Source organism: Rhinopithecus roxellana, chromosome 5 (genome assembly GCF_007565055.1).
Source record: "Rhinopithecus roxellana isolate Shanxi Qingling chromosome 5, ASM756505v1, whole genome shotgun sequence".
Classification (NCBI taxonomy): domain Eukaryota; kingdom Metazoa; phylum Chordata; class Mammalia; order Primates; family Cercopithecidae; genus Rhinopithecus; species Rhinopithecus roxellana.
The window spans coordinates 110,286,696-110,301,245 of NC_044553.1; the positions used below are offsets into that span (position 1 = coordinate 110,286,696).

General features: G+C 36.4%; 1 protein-coding gene across 4 annotated transcripts in view; it reads right to left on the bottom strand.

Moving 5' to 3' along the window:
* SCAPER (S-phase cyclin A associated protein in the ER) overlaps positions 1-14,550 on the bottom strand; it is a 587,291-nt gene that overhangs the window by 372,798 nt on the left and 199,943 nt on the right. For all 4 annotated transcript variants that reach the window (XM_030930958.1, XM_030930961.1, XM_030930960.1 and 1 more), the window contains one exon: positions 13,443-13,585. In XM_030930958.1, the coding sequence (XP_030786818.1) occupies positions 13,443-13,585 (143 nt within the window). The remainder of the gene's footprint in view (positions 1-13,442; positions 13,586-14,550) is intronic.

Here is a 14,550-nt window from a genome sequence, read left to right on the forward strand (position 1 = left end):
TACAACAAAAAGTGGTTTAATAAAAACAAAAGGCAAAGGAGAACAAAAAAGACTTGAGACATACAGAAAACAAATATCAAAATGGCGGACATAAATTCAGTCATACCAAAAATTACATCAAATGAGAATTGACTAAACATTCCAATCAAAAGGCAGAAATTAGCAAACCAGATAGAAAAGTAAAACCCAACTATATACAGCCTACAAGAGACAGATATGAGACACAAAAACACAGAAAGGATGAGGGTATAAGAACAGAAGACATACCATGTAAATAGTAGCTAATTTTTGTATTTTTAGTAGAGATGGGGTTTCACCATGTTGGCCAGGATGGTCTCAATCTCTTGACCTCATGATCCACCCTCCTTGGCCTCCCAAAGTGCTGGGATTACAGACGTAAGCCACCGCGCTCAGCCAAGAACTTTGTAATAAGTGAGATCACTTAAGATGAAAAAGACAAATTCCTAGGAAGACATGAATTATCAAAGCTGATTCCAGCAGATATAGAAAAATCTCAATAGACCAAAAACAAGGGGAAAAAAACTTAACTGGTAATTTAAAATTTTCCCACAAAGAAAAACCCAAGCACTGATGGCTTTACTGGTAAACTCACCCAAACATTTAGAAAGAAATAATACCAATCCTATGCAAATGGCTTCTCAAATAGAGCAGGAAACTTCCCCTTACATTCTGTAAGGCCAGAATCGCCATAACACAAAAGCCAGACGAAAACATCACAAGAAAACTACAGATCAATACCCCTCATGAACATGCCCTTGGCAAGAAGCCAACAACATATAAAAGCTATTATATATCCTGACAAAGTGGGAATTAACCCAGGAATACAAGGTTATTTTAATATGCAAAAATTAATGTAACATACCATAGTAATAAAATAAAGAGTAAAACCCACAGTCATCTTAATGGACCCACAAAAAGAAAGATTTCACCAAATTCAAAGTCGATTCATGTTAAAAGCTCTCAACAAACTAGAAATGGAAAGAAACTTCCTCAATCTATAAACTTTATCAAAAATCTACAGCAAAGATCATATACAGTGGTGAAAGACCAAACGCTTTCCCACTAAGACTGAGAACAAAACAAGGACACCCAATATCACAACTTCCACTGAACATTAAATACAAGGAATGAACCAGTGCAAGAGGGCAAAAAGAAAAAAAATAAATTAAAGGCATCCACATTAGAAATAAAGAACTAAAACAAACTTTATTCACAGATGCCATGAGCCTTTATGTATAAAAAGTACCAAAGAATAAAAATAATAATAATAAAAAAACTACCCAAACTAATACAGACAGTCCCCAACTTATAATCATTCAATTTACAGCTTTTTGACTTTATGATGAGTTTATAAGGACTTAACTCCATCATAAGTTGAGGAACATCTGTAAGCAAGTTTAACAAGGTCATAAAAAACACAGCTGTAGAATGAAATAAATTAAAATCTACTGTATTTCTATATACTAGCAAGAAAAATCCAAAAATGAACCAAAGAAAACAATTCCATTTACAGCAGCTTTAAAGAGAACTTAGGAATAAATTTTAAAAAGAATTGCAAGACCTATATGCAAAAAACTACAAAACCTTGCTGTCAGAAATTAAAGGAGATCTAAACAGACAGAAACATCACATTCATGGACTGTAATACACAATAATGTAAAGATGTCAATCTCCCTAAACTGACTATAGATTCAATACACTTCCTATCAGAATCCTGCAAGCTATCTTGCAGAAACTGATAAGCTGAACCTAAAATTTATATGGAAAGGCAACTTTGAAAAAGAACAATGAAGTTGGAGAATTTATACTAATTTCAAAATACGCTATAAAAGGGTTTATAGCATATAAACCCTCCCAAGACTAAACTAGGAAGAAGTTGAATCCCTGAATAGACCAATAACAGGCTCTGAAATTGAGGCAATAATTAATAGCCTACCAACCAAAAAAGTCCAGGACCAGACAGATTCATAGCCGAATTCTACTACAGGTACAAAGAGGAGCTGTTTGTACCATTCCTTCTGAAACTATTCCAATCAACAGAAAGAGAGGGAATCCTCCCTAACTCATTTTAGGAGGCCAGCATCATCCTGATACCAAAGTCAGGCAGAGACACAACAAAAAAAGAGAATTTTAGACCCATCTCCCTGATGAACATTCATGCAAAAATCCCGAATAAAATATTGGCAAACCAAATCCAGCACTACATCAAAAAGCTTATTCACCACGATAAAGTGGGCTTCATCCCTGGGATGCAAGGCTGGTTCAACATTCGCAAATCAATAAATGTAATCCAGCATATAAACAGAACCAAAGATAAAAACCACATGATTATCTCAATAGATGCAGAAAAGGCCTTTGACAAAATTCAACAGCCCTTCATGCTAAAAACGCTCAATAAATTCGGTATTGATGGAACATATCTCAAAATAATAAGAGCTATTTATGACAAACCCACAGCCAATATCTCACTGAATGAGCAAAAACTAGAAGCATTCCCTTTGAAAACTGGCACAACACAGGGATGCCCTCTCTCACCGCTCCTCTTCAACATAGTGTTGGAAGTTGTGGCCAAGGCAATCAGGCAGGAGAAAGGAATAAAAGGCATTCAATTAGGAAAAGAAGAAGTCAAACTGTCCCTGTTTGCAGATGACATGATTGTATATTTAGAAAACTCCATCGTCTCAGCCCAAAATCTCCTTAAGCTGATAAGCAACTTCAGCAAAGTCTCAGGATACAAAATCAATGTGCAAAAATCACAAGCATTCCTATACTCCAATAACAGACAAACAGAGTCAAATCATGAGTGAACTCCCATTCACAATTGCTTCAAAGAGAATAAAATACCAAGGAATCCAACTTATAGGGGATGTGAAGGACCTCTTCAAGGAGAATTACAAACCACTGCTCAACAAAATAAAAGAAGACACAAACAAGTGGACAAACATTCCATGCTCATGGATAGGAAGAATCAGTATCTTGAAAACGGACATACTGCCCAAGGTAATTTATAGATTCAATGCTATCCCCATCAAGCTACCAATGACTTTCTTCACAGAATTGGAAAAAACTACTTTAAAGGTCATATGGAACCAAAACAGAGCCCACATTGCCAAGATAATCCTAATCCAAAAGAACAAAGCTGGAGGCATCACGCTACCTGACTTCAAACTATACTACAAGGCTACAGTAACCAAAACAGCATAGTACTGGTACCAAAACAGAGATATTGACCAACAGAACAGAACAGAACCCTTAGAAATAATACCACACATCTACAAACATGTGATCTTTGACAAACCTGACAAAAACAAGAAATGGGGAAAGGATTCCCTATTTAATAAATGGTGCTGGAAAAACTGGCTAGCCATATGTAGAAAGCTGAAACTGGATCCCTTCCTTACACCTTATACGAAAATTAATTCAAGATGGATTAAAGACTTAAACATCAAACTTAAAACCATAAAAACCCTAGAAGAAAACCTAGGCAATACCATTCAGGACACAGGCATGGGCAAGGATTTCATGTCTAAAACACCAACAGCAACAAAAGCCAAACTGAGAAATGGGATCTAATTAAACTAAAGAGCTTCTGCATAGCAAAAGAAACTACCATCAGACTCAACAGACAACCTACAGAATGGGATACCCATCAGACAAAGGGCTAATATCCAGAATTTACAAAGAACTCAAATGAATTTACAAGAAAAAATCAACCCCATCAAAAAGTAGGCGAAGGATATGAACAGATACTTCTCAAAAGAAGACATTTATGCAATGAACAGACACATGAAAAAATACGCATCATCACTGGTCATCAGAGAAATGCACATCAAAACCACAATGAGATACCATCTCACACCAGTTAGAATGGCAATCATTAAAAAGTCAGGAAACAATAGGTGCTGGAGAGTATGTGGAGAAATAGGAACACTTTTACACTGTTGGTGGGACTGTAAACCAGTTCAACCATTGTGGAAGACAGTGTGGCGATTCCTCAAGGATCTAGAACTAGAAATACCATTTGAACCACCGATCCCATTACTGGATATATACCCAAAGGGTTATAAATCATGCTACTATAAAGACATATGCACACGTATGTTTATTCCAGCACTATTCACAATAGCAAAGACTTGGAACCAACCTAAATATCCATCAATGATAGACTGGATTAAGAAAATGTGGCACATATACACCATGGAATACTATGCAGTCATAAAAAAGGACGAGTTCATGTCCTTTATAGGGACATGGATTCAGCTGGAAACAATCATTCTGAGCAAACTACCGCAAGGAGAGAAAACCAAACACCGCATGTTCTCACTCATAGCTGGGAACTGAACAACGAGAACACCTGGACACAGGGTGGGGAACATCACACACCGGCGCCTGTCGTGGGGTAGAGGGAGGGGGGAGGGATAGCATTAGGAGATACACCTAATGTAAATGACCAGTTAATGGGTGCAGCACACCAACATGGCACATGTGTATGTGTGTAACAAACCTGCACATTGTGCACATGTACCCTAGAACTTAAAGTATAATAATAAAAAATTTAAAAAAAGAAAAATCAATCAACAAATTACCATATTAACAGATTAAAGGAGAAATTTTATAGAATTATTTCCATATAAAAAAAAAAAACACCAAAGCACTTGAAAAACTCAACATCCACCCAGTAGCATAACATCCCCCAGCTGAACTGCTGCTATACCCTACCACATAGGGCCAAGTTACTGCAGAAGTGTTGAATTCTAGATGCTAGTGCACCTTCCCCTTAAAACTGAACTGAAGTGAGTTCCACTAATTGGAGACCTCAGGCCTCTAGCACACAGAAACAGTTGACATCTCCCCCAGCCCACATACACCCTCCCCAATACCACTGGTGAGACATCACCTCACACTTCTAGGAGCTTTGAGCCTCTGGCATACCAAAGTAGTTGCAACCCCAGCACCACAGCTGATGCAGTACCCCCACCCCCCACCCCAGGTATTCAAAGGCTCTACTGACCCAAGTAGTTATGCCTTCTGGGGCTGACCAGATATGGCAACTTGACTTCCAGGGATTCAGAACCACGACTGAGCTGTGTTCTAGGCCAAAGAGACACAGTGCTCCACCTACCTAAAACTGGACAAGTCCCCCTATATTCCAATCTGCTGAGGCACCCTACCTCTCCAAGGAGTGGTCATTGCTGCATTGTTTCCTACCCCAAAGGGCCCAAGATACAGCTGTATCTTGCCATTCCTGGGTCCTTGTTGCCACTGGACCCAGCCTCATAGAGCCTAGGCTATTATATCAAGCCAGGGTCCCAAGTGACCACTGTATACCATGCTCCTTATCACCCAGAGCCTGAGCTACCATGTTACACAGTTGGTTCTGGATCCCAAATGGTGACTGTTTGCTGCTCCTCAGGGATTGAGTCTCCAGATACACCTTCTTCCCCAGAATCATGCCAGTGCCCCCTCCAAGGTCAGAAGCATGGCTACATCCCAGCCTCCTGGGCCCAAGCTGCTGGGGTATGCCCCACAGCAACAAACCCTGTGTAGTGGGAGAACTGAATCTACTCATGCCTTGGAGAGAGAACCTATGCCTGAAGTCCCAAGTGCTCCAATAGTTTCACAGGACCCTAAGCCCAGGAATTTGGCTGCACAGCTGCTCTGAGCCCCTGTACCCTATAACCCAGTGCTGCTGTGGCTGCCTGTGAGCAATGTCAGACCTGTTACCAAAAGAGATCCCCTCAATGAAGATTCCCTACTTTGGGGAAAACAAGAGCAGGAAGACCCCTACAACCTTTGCCCTAATAACCTCAGGAGCCACCATCACTGATACAGACTCCTACAGTCTAGACCACTGAGGCACTCACAGTGTGCACTGACATTGATCACAACTAAGAAGCTACGTGAAAACTACACCACTGCACCCACACAGAAGCAGAGCCACTGTGTCCTACACCCAAGCAGTATCCCCAGGCCCATCTTCAGGTGAAAGTCTTCCCCTTCCCACTCTGTAAAGTTGGAAAGATATGACTGCACTATCAGATGTACAAACAAGGCAGGGTCATAAGAAACATCAAAAGGCACGGAAATGTGAAACCACTAAAAGGAACGCAGTAACTCTCCAGTAACTGACCCCAAAGAAACAGAAATCTACAAATTCTCTAAAAAGTAATTCAAAATAATGACCTAAGGAAACTCAGGGAAACATAAGAGAATAAAAACAGACCATTCAATGAAACTAAAAAACTAAACCATGATCTGAATGAGAAATTCAATAAAAGAGATATTTTAAAAAATCTAAATAAAAATCTTAGAGCTGAAGAATTCAATGAAGTAAAAAATACCACAGAGGGTTCAACAGCAGACTAGATCAAGCCTCAAGGCTTCTGAACTGACTCAGAAGAGAAGAAAAAGAAAAAAGAATGAAGAGAGCCTATGGGACACCACTAAGCAAACAAATATTCACATTGTAGGAATTTCAAAGAGGGAAAAAACAGAAAAGGCTTATATAAATAAAATAATTGGTAAAAAAAACTTCCTAAATCTTGGGACTTAGGAAGAGACAGATATTTAAATACAAGTCAATGAAGCTCAAAGATCCTCAGATAAACTTTAGAAGGTTCTCTCCAAGGTACATTATAATCAAACTGGCAAAACTGAAAATGAAATAATTTTAAAAACAGCAAGAAAAAACTATCAAGTCACAGATAAGGGGATGTCCATCAGAGTATCATTGAACGCTTCTGTAGAAACCTTGCAAGCCTGGGGAATGGGATGACATATTCAAGATGATGAAAGGGGGGAAAAAAAAATCTGCCAGCTAAGAATACTATACCAAGGAAAACTATCCTTCAGAAATGAAGGAGAAATAAAGTCTTCCCCAGACAAATAAAGTTGAAGGAATTCACTGACACTAGACCTGTATTACAAGAAATGCTTATTCAAGCAGAAAGAAAATTATAATAATTACCACCATGAACACATGTAAAGTATAAAACTCACTGATAGAGATAATACTTAGTCAAATCAGAATACTTCGAAACTGTAAGTGTGGTTTGTAAGCCACACATATCTCTATTATGAAGGTTAAAAGTCAAAATAGTCAAAAGTAACAAAAACTACAATAAGTTTTTAAGGAATACATAACATAAAAAAGCAACTATTGTGACATCAAAAACATGACTTTTGGGGTGGACAGTAAAAGTCTAGTTTTTGTATGTGCCAGAAATTAAGTTGTTATCAACTGTTTTAAGTTAAGTATAACAGCATAAGATGTTTTATATAAGCTCATAGTAACCACAAAACAAAAAACTATAGCAAATATACAAATAATACAGAGATCATTATTTAATGATAAAGGGGTCAGTTCATCAATGGGACACAACAATTGTAAATATATATGCACCTAACATTGGAGCACTAAAACTATAAAGCAAATATTAACAAACATGAAGGGAAAAATAGATACCAATATAATAACAGGGGGGGACTTCAATACCCCACTGTCAACAATAGATAAACTAGAGAGAAAATAAATACTAGACTTAATTGTACTTTGACCAAATGGACCTAATATACACAGGCAGAATATCCCATCAAAAGCAATACATTTTTTTCTAGTCCACATAAATCATTATCCAGGATAGACCATACGTTAAACCACAAAACAAGTCATCTTAACAAATTAAAGAAGATTCAAATTGTATCTATTGTTGTTTCAAATCACTATGATATAAAACTAGAAATCAATAAAAGAAGGAATCTTGAAAATTTCATAAATACATGGCTATTAAATAATATGCTCCTGAATAAGTCATGAGTTAAAGAAGAAATCAAAAGAGAAATTAAAAAATATCTTGGGACAAACAACAATAGAAACACAACATAGCAAAATCTATGGGTTGCAGCCAAAGCAGTTCTAAGAGGGAAGTTTATAGCTTCTGCACAGCAAAGAAAAAAATCAATAAAACATTAGCCTAAGGACTGGGGAAAATATGTACAGCCCATATATCTAATAAAGAGTTAATATCCAAAATATATAAAGAACTAGGCCAGGCACAGTGGCTCATGCCTGTAATCCCAGCACTTTGGAAGGCAAAAGCAGACGGATCACTTAAGGTCAGGAGTTCAAAAATCAGACAGGCATGATGGCACACACCTATAATCCCAGCTACTCAGGTGGCTGAAGCACAAGAATCACTGGAACCCGGGAAGTTGAGGTTGCAGTGAGCCAAAATCATGCCACTTCACTCCAGCCTGGACAAGAGAACAAGATTCTGCCTCAAAAAGAAAAAAAGGAAGGTAAAAACAAATCAAAACAAAAAACAAACAAACAAAACAAAACCAAGCAAAATAGATATTTAAAAAAACTCATACAACTCAATAGTAGAAAAACAAACTGATTTTAAAATGGGCAAAGAATCTGCCTAGACATTTCTCCAAAGAAGTCATAAAAATAGTAGATATATGGAAAGGTGTTGAACATCATTAATCATCAGGGAAATGAACATTAAAACCATTATGAAATACTAACTCAAATCCATTAGATGACTATTATCAAAAGGTCAAAAAACAAATGTTGGTGAGGGTATGTATGGAGAAAAGGGAACTCTTTTACACTATTGGTGAGAGTGTGGCTTGGTACAGCCATCTGGAAAATAGTGTGCAGGTTTCTAAAAAAATTAAAAATAGAACTACCATATGACCCAGCTGATTCCTCTTTTGGCAATACACCCAAAGGAAATGAAATCACCACCTCATAAAGATATTTGCACTTCCATGTTTCCTACGGCATTATTCACAGTAGCCAAGATATGAAAGCAAACTAAGTGTCCATCAAAGAAACAATGATAAAGAAACTGTAGTATATAGATCATTTAGCCCTAAAAGTAACAAGGCATTGCCATTTGCCACAACATGGATAAGCCTAGAGAACATTATCCTAAGTAAAATGAGCCAGACACAGAAAGAAAAATATTGCATGATCTCACTTATATGTGAAATCTTTTTAAAAATTCAATTATACAGAGATAGAAAACAAGATACTGGTTATCAGGGGTGTGCATAAGAGGGAGAGGGCAGAAACAGGGAGATGCAGATCAGAGGATACAAAACTGCAGATACGTAAGATGAACAAGTCTAGAGATCTAATGTACAACAAGAGGGCTACAGGTAATAAAACTGTACAGTATTGGGATTTGTGATAAATGAGATTTTAGTTGCCCTTGCCACTAAAACAAATAAAACGGGTAACTATGTGAGAAGATAGATATATTAGTCCGCTTCACTATAGTAACCCTTTTACAATCAATACGTATTCTACAACAACATGTGTACCTTAAATAAACAACAAATAAGAACTATTTTTTAAAAAACCTAAGGCAGATATCCTTAACAGTTGTGGAAAGCATTCCTTATAAATAAGATGCACACTAACAAAACAAAAGGCATAGAGATGAGGAAGAAAACCCAAACTATATATATTGGTAGATGATATGTTTACTTATGTAGAAAATGCTAAAAAAAAAATCTAAGATTAATTATTAGAATGGTTAACAGAACTTACCAAGATTGCTGGAAACAAAATTAATGGTATTTCTAAACACCAGCAACATACAAATTTAAAAAACACTTAAAGAGATTTTATTTATAATTGTGTAACTGGATAAAATAATAACTAAAAAATATCATAAAATGTGTACAAAAAATAAAATAGGAATAAACATAACAAGGATGAGAAAAACAGATGCAATGAAAACTACAAAACATCGTTGGCCGGGCGCGGTGGCTCAAGCCTGTAATCCCAGCACTTTGGGAGGCCGAGACGGGCGGATCACGAGGTCAGGAGATCGAGACCATCCTGGCTAACACGGTGAAACCCCGTCTCTACTAAAAAATACAAAAAACTAGCTGGGCGAGGTGGCAGGCGCCTGTAGTCCCAGCTACATGGGAGGCTGAGGCAGGAGAATGGCGTGAACCCAAGGAGGCGGAGCTTGCAGTGAGCTGAGATGCAGCCACTGCACTCCAGCCTGGGCGATAGAGCCAGACTCTGTCTCAAAAAAAAAAAAAAAAGAAAAAAAGAAAACTATGAAACATTGTTGAAAGGAACTGAAGACACAAATAAATGGAAAGACATCATGTGTTCATGGACTGAAAAACTCACCACTGTTAAGATGTCCATATTGGCTGCCTCATCCTTTACAAGCAGCCCACCCTGAATTCTCTCTCTTAGCGTATACGTTTCCAAAAAAAAAAAAAAAAAAAGCCATACTTCTCAAAGCAATCTACAGATTCAATGCAATCCCTATCAAAATCCCAATGACCTATTTTTTACAAAAATTAAAAAATTCACATGAATCTCAAAGGATCCTCAAACCAAAACAATCTTGAAAAGAACAAAGAGGCTCACATTTGCTGATTTCAAAACATACTACAAAACTATAGTAATCAAAACAGTACGGGCTAGCATAAAGACAGACATGTACAGTCCAATGAAACAGAACAGAGAGCCAAGAAAGAGAGCCATCATATGTAAGTCAAATAATTTCAACAAGGGTGACAAAACCATTCAATAGAGAAAGGACAGTCTTTTCAACAACAGGTGATGGGAAAACTGAATGTGTGCAAAAGAATGAAGTTGAACCCTTACCTTACACCATATACAAAAATTAACTAAAACTGTATCCAAGATCTACACATAAGACCTAAAACTATAAAAATGTTACGAGAAAATCCAAGGAGAAAATTTCACAACATTGGATTTGGCTAGGATTTCTTGAATATGACAACAAAAGTAAAGGCAACAACAACAAAAATAGACAAAGTGAACTACATCCAAATTTAAAACTCTTGTGCTTCAATAGACATTATCAACAAAATGAAAAGTCAACCTACAGAATAGGAGAAAGTATCAGTAAATTGTATCTTTGATAAAGGGTTAATATCCAGAATACATAAAAAAAAAAAAAAAAAAAAAAAAAAAAAAAACTCTATAACCCAACAAGAAAATAATCAGATTAAAAAATTGGCAAAGGACCTAAGTGGTAACCTCTCCCCAAAAATATAAAGAAATGGTCAATAAGCACATGAAAAGATTCTTAAGGTCATTAATCACTAGGGAAATGCAAATCAAAACCAGAATGAGACACCACTTCACACTCTTCAAAAAGGCTATTTTTAAAAAAACAAAATAACAAGCATTGGTGAGGATGTGGAACCCTTGTGCAATGCTGGTAAGAACATAAAAATCGTACAGCTGCTATGAAAAACAGTAGGGTTCTCCTCAAATAAAATAAAATAAAATAAAATTAGTATATAATCCAGCCGCTTCACTTTTGGAATGAAAAAGCAGAGACTAAAACATACATTTGTAACACCTGTGTTTATAACAGCATTACTCACAATAGTCAAAAGGTAGAAGCAACTCAAGTGTCTTTCAACAAAGAAACAAATAAATAAAATGTAGTATTATACATACAATGAAATACTATTCAGTCTTAAAAAGGAAGAAAATCCTGACACATGCTACAACATGGATGAAATTTGAAGACATTAGGATAAGTCACAAAAGGACAATGCTGTACGATTCCAATTATATAAGATACCTAAAGCAGTCAAATTCATAGAAACATAAAGTAGCATGACGATTGTCAGGGGCAAATGGGAGTGTGGGGGTGCGGAATGGAGAGAATGGGGAGTTATTACTTAGTAGATACAGCATTTCAGTCTTGGAAACTGAAAAAATTTCTGGGTACAGATGGTGGTAATAGTTTCACAAAAATGTCAATGTACTTAATGCCACTGAACTGTAAACTTAAAAATGATTAAAATTATAAATTTCATGTTATTTATAGTTTTTGCCACAATAAAAAAGCACACAAAAATCCTTTATAGAAAAAAAATTATATACCTGATATAAAGATGTTTTGAAAGACCTAAATCAGTAGAAAAACATTTAGTAGCATGCTCATAAATTAAAATATTCACCATAAAAATATCAATCTTAACACCTGAATTTATAGACTCAATGCAATTCCAATCAAAATTTTATAGTTTCTTTTTAAATATAGAACTGAGCAAGCTGATTCTAAAACTAACACAGATGTGAAATAGGGCCAAGACAGTCCTAATAAAAAATAAGGTGAAGGATAGTTCAGACACCAACAATTATTATAAAGCTTTGATAACTAAGGCAGATGACAAAAACAGTGATCACTGGACCAGAACACAAGAGTCCACAAGCAGACCCACACATATATAAAAACTTGGCTTATGTTAGAAAGCCTTGCAGATCAGTAGGGAAAAAATGCATTTTTCAATAAAGCATGTTAGAATAATTAGGTATCCACATGGAGAAAATTAAGTAAGACTCCTACCTCAAAATACACAATAAAATCAATTGCAGATAGATAAAGACCATTAAAGATAAAACTATAAAATTTTGAAGAATGTCTTATGACTTAGGATAGAAAAGGGTTTCATAAATAAGACCAAAAGGCATAGATTACAGTTTGTTCAGTTCTACTACACTGTAATCAAGAGTTATGTTAATCAAAAGACATCATAAAGAAAGAAAAAAGGTAAGACACAACCTATAGGTATATTTGCAATACATGTAACTGACAAAGACTTAGCATCTAGTAAAGATAATCCCTAAACATCAATAAGATAAAAAAAGACCCCAATACAGTAATGAACAAACATTTGAATAAGCACTTTGCATTAAAAAACTCTGAATAGCTCATAAACATGTGAGAAGTTGCTCAGCCTAATTATTAATCAGGGACAAGTAGAAAAGCAAATTAAAACCACAAAGAGCTATCTTTTCACATCTACCAACTTCGTTATAATTTGGAAGTCACAAAATATCATGTCGGTAAGGTTCACACCAATAAAAGGGACTTAGGCTTGGCCAATTACATGTTTTTTCCTGTGTCTTTAAATCTTACACAAGTGATTAAAACTAAGGGATAGTTGAAGGTCATACATTATAATCTGAGTGGCAACATGATTATTGGCAACCAGACTATTTCCATCAAAAAAAAAGAAAAAAAAAATCCACTGCTGTGGCTCTTGTGATCTAGCCTTTGATGTCTGACAGAACATTTCCAAACCTGGTCCTCTAACCTTCTATTACTTATGCCCTCAGTATCTTCCCCAAAAGTCCCTTTTGCTGAAGCTATCCAAAATCAAATTATATATTTTTTGATCTGAGTGTGGTGGTACACACCTGTAGTCCAAGCTACTCAGGAGGGTGAGATGGGAGGATCACTTGAGTCAGAGAGTTCAAGATCAACCTGTGCAACATCGCAAAACCTCATCTCAAAAAAACACAAAAAAACCCTACATGACAGTAAATGGCTTTAAGACCTCAGCTTGAATACTCACTCAGTCCAAAATGTTCATCAAGATAGCAAATGAGGTACCTAGCTCTTTCCCGGGCTGCATCCTCACGGGCTTTTTCCTTTTCTTGCCTCTGTTGTTCAATTCGGGCTTCTTGTTCTTTCCTCTTCATTAACAATTCTTCTACACGGGCCTGCCGTTCTGCCTCTAGAGCTCTCTTGCGTTCCTAATGTTAGAAATATTTTTTTCCAATATTAGAATTATGTGTAAAATAAAAATGATTCAAAGTAATATACCTTTCACCAAACTTACATGTTCAAGCCAAGTAGAAAGATGGGCTTGCCACTAGGTACTCTGCTTCTTAAAGTTTAAACAAATATCAAATAGCAATGATATCTGGTTTCTGAAAGTCATTTACCAGTATTACACATAATTAAGAAAATAATTGCTTTTTGATGCAAATACTATGTTATATTTGTTTTGTGGGAACTTGTGATAGTTGATACTGACTGTGAACTTGATTGGATTGAAGGATACAAAGTATTGATTCTGGGTGTGTCTGTGAGAGTGTTGCCAAAGGAGATGAACACTTGAGTCAGTGGGCTAGGAAAGGCAGATCCACCCTTAATCTGGGTGGGCACAATCTAATCAGCTGCCAACAAGGCTAGAATATAAAGCAGGCAGAAAAACATGAAAACAGAGACTGGCCTAGCCTACCAGCCTACATCTTTTTCCTGTGCTGGATGCGTCCTGCCCTCAAATATCAGACTCCAAGTTCTTCAGTTTTGGAACTTGGACTGGCTCTCCTTACTCCTCAGTTTCCAGACACTCTGTCGTGGGACCTTGTGATTGTATGAGTTAATACTTAATAAACTCATATATATATATGTATACACACACACACACACACATATATATATATCCTATTAGTTCTATACCTCTAGAGAACTCTAATACAGAACTTAATATATGTTTTCTGATTAATCACTTCTAAAGCCTTGTGTTAATATATGGCTATAGAAATACCTGAATATAATGAAAAAACCATAGTTAATAGATTTTATTTCTGAACTAAGCTTTCATGATGGAATTAAGACAGCTTGTGAGAAGGAGAAAGAGGTAACATAATAGAGCATAGAGTGTATAAGAGTGGATATTGGGTCAGATTTCCTGGCTTTGTTTCCTTACCCC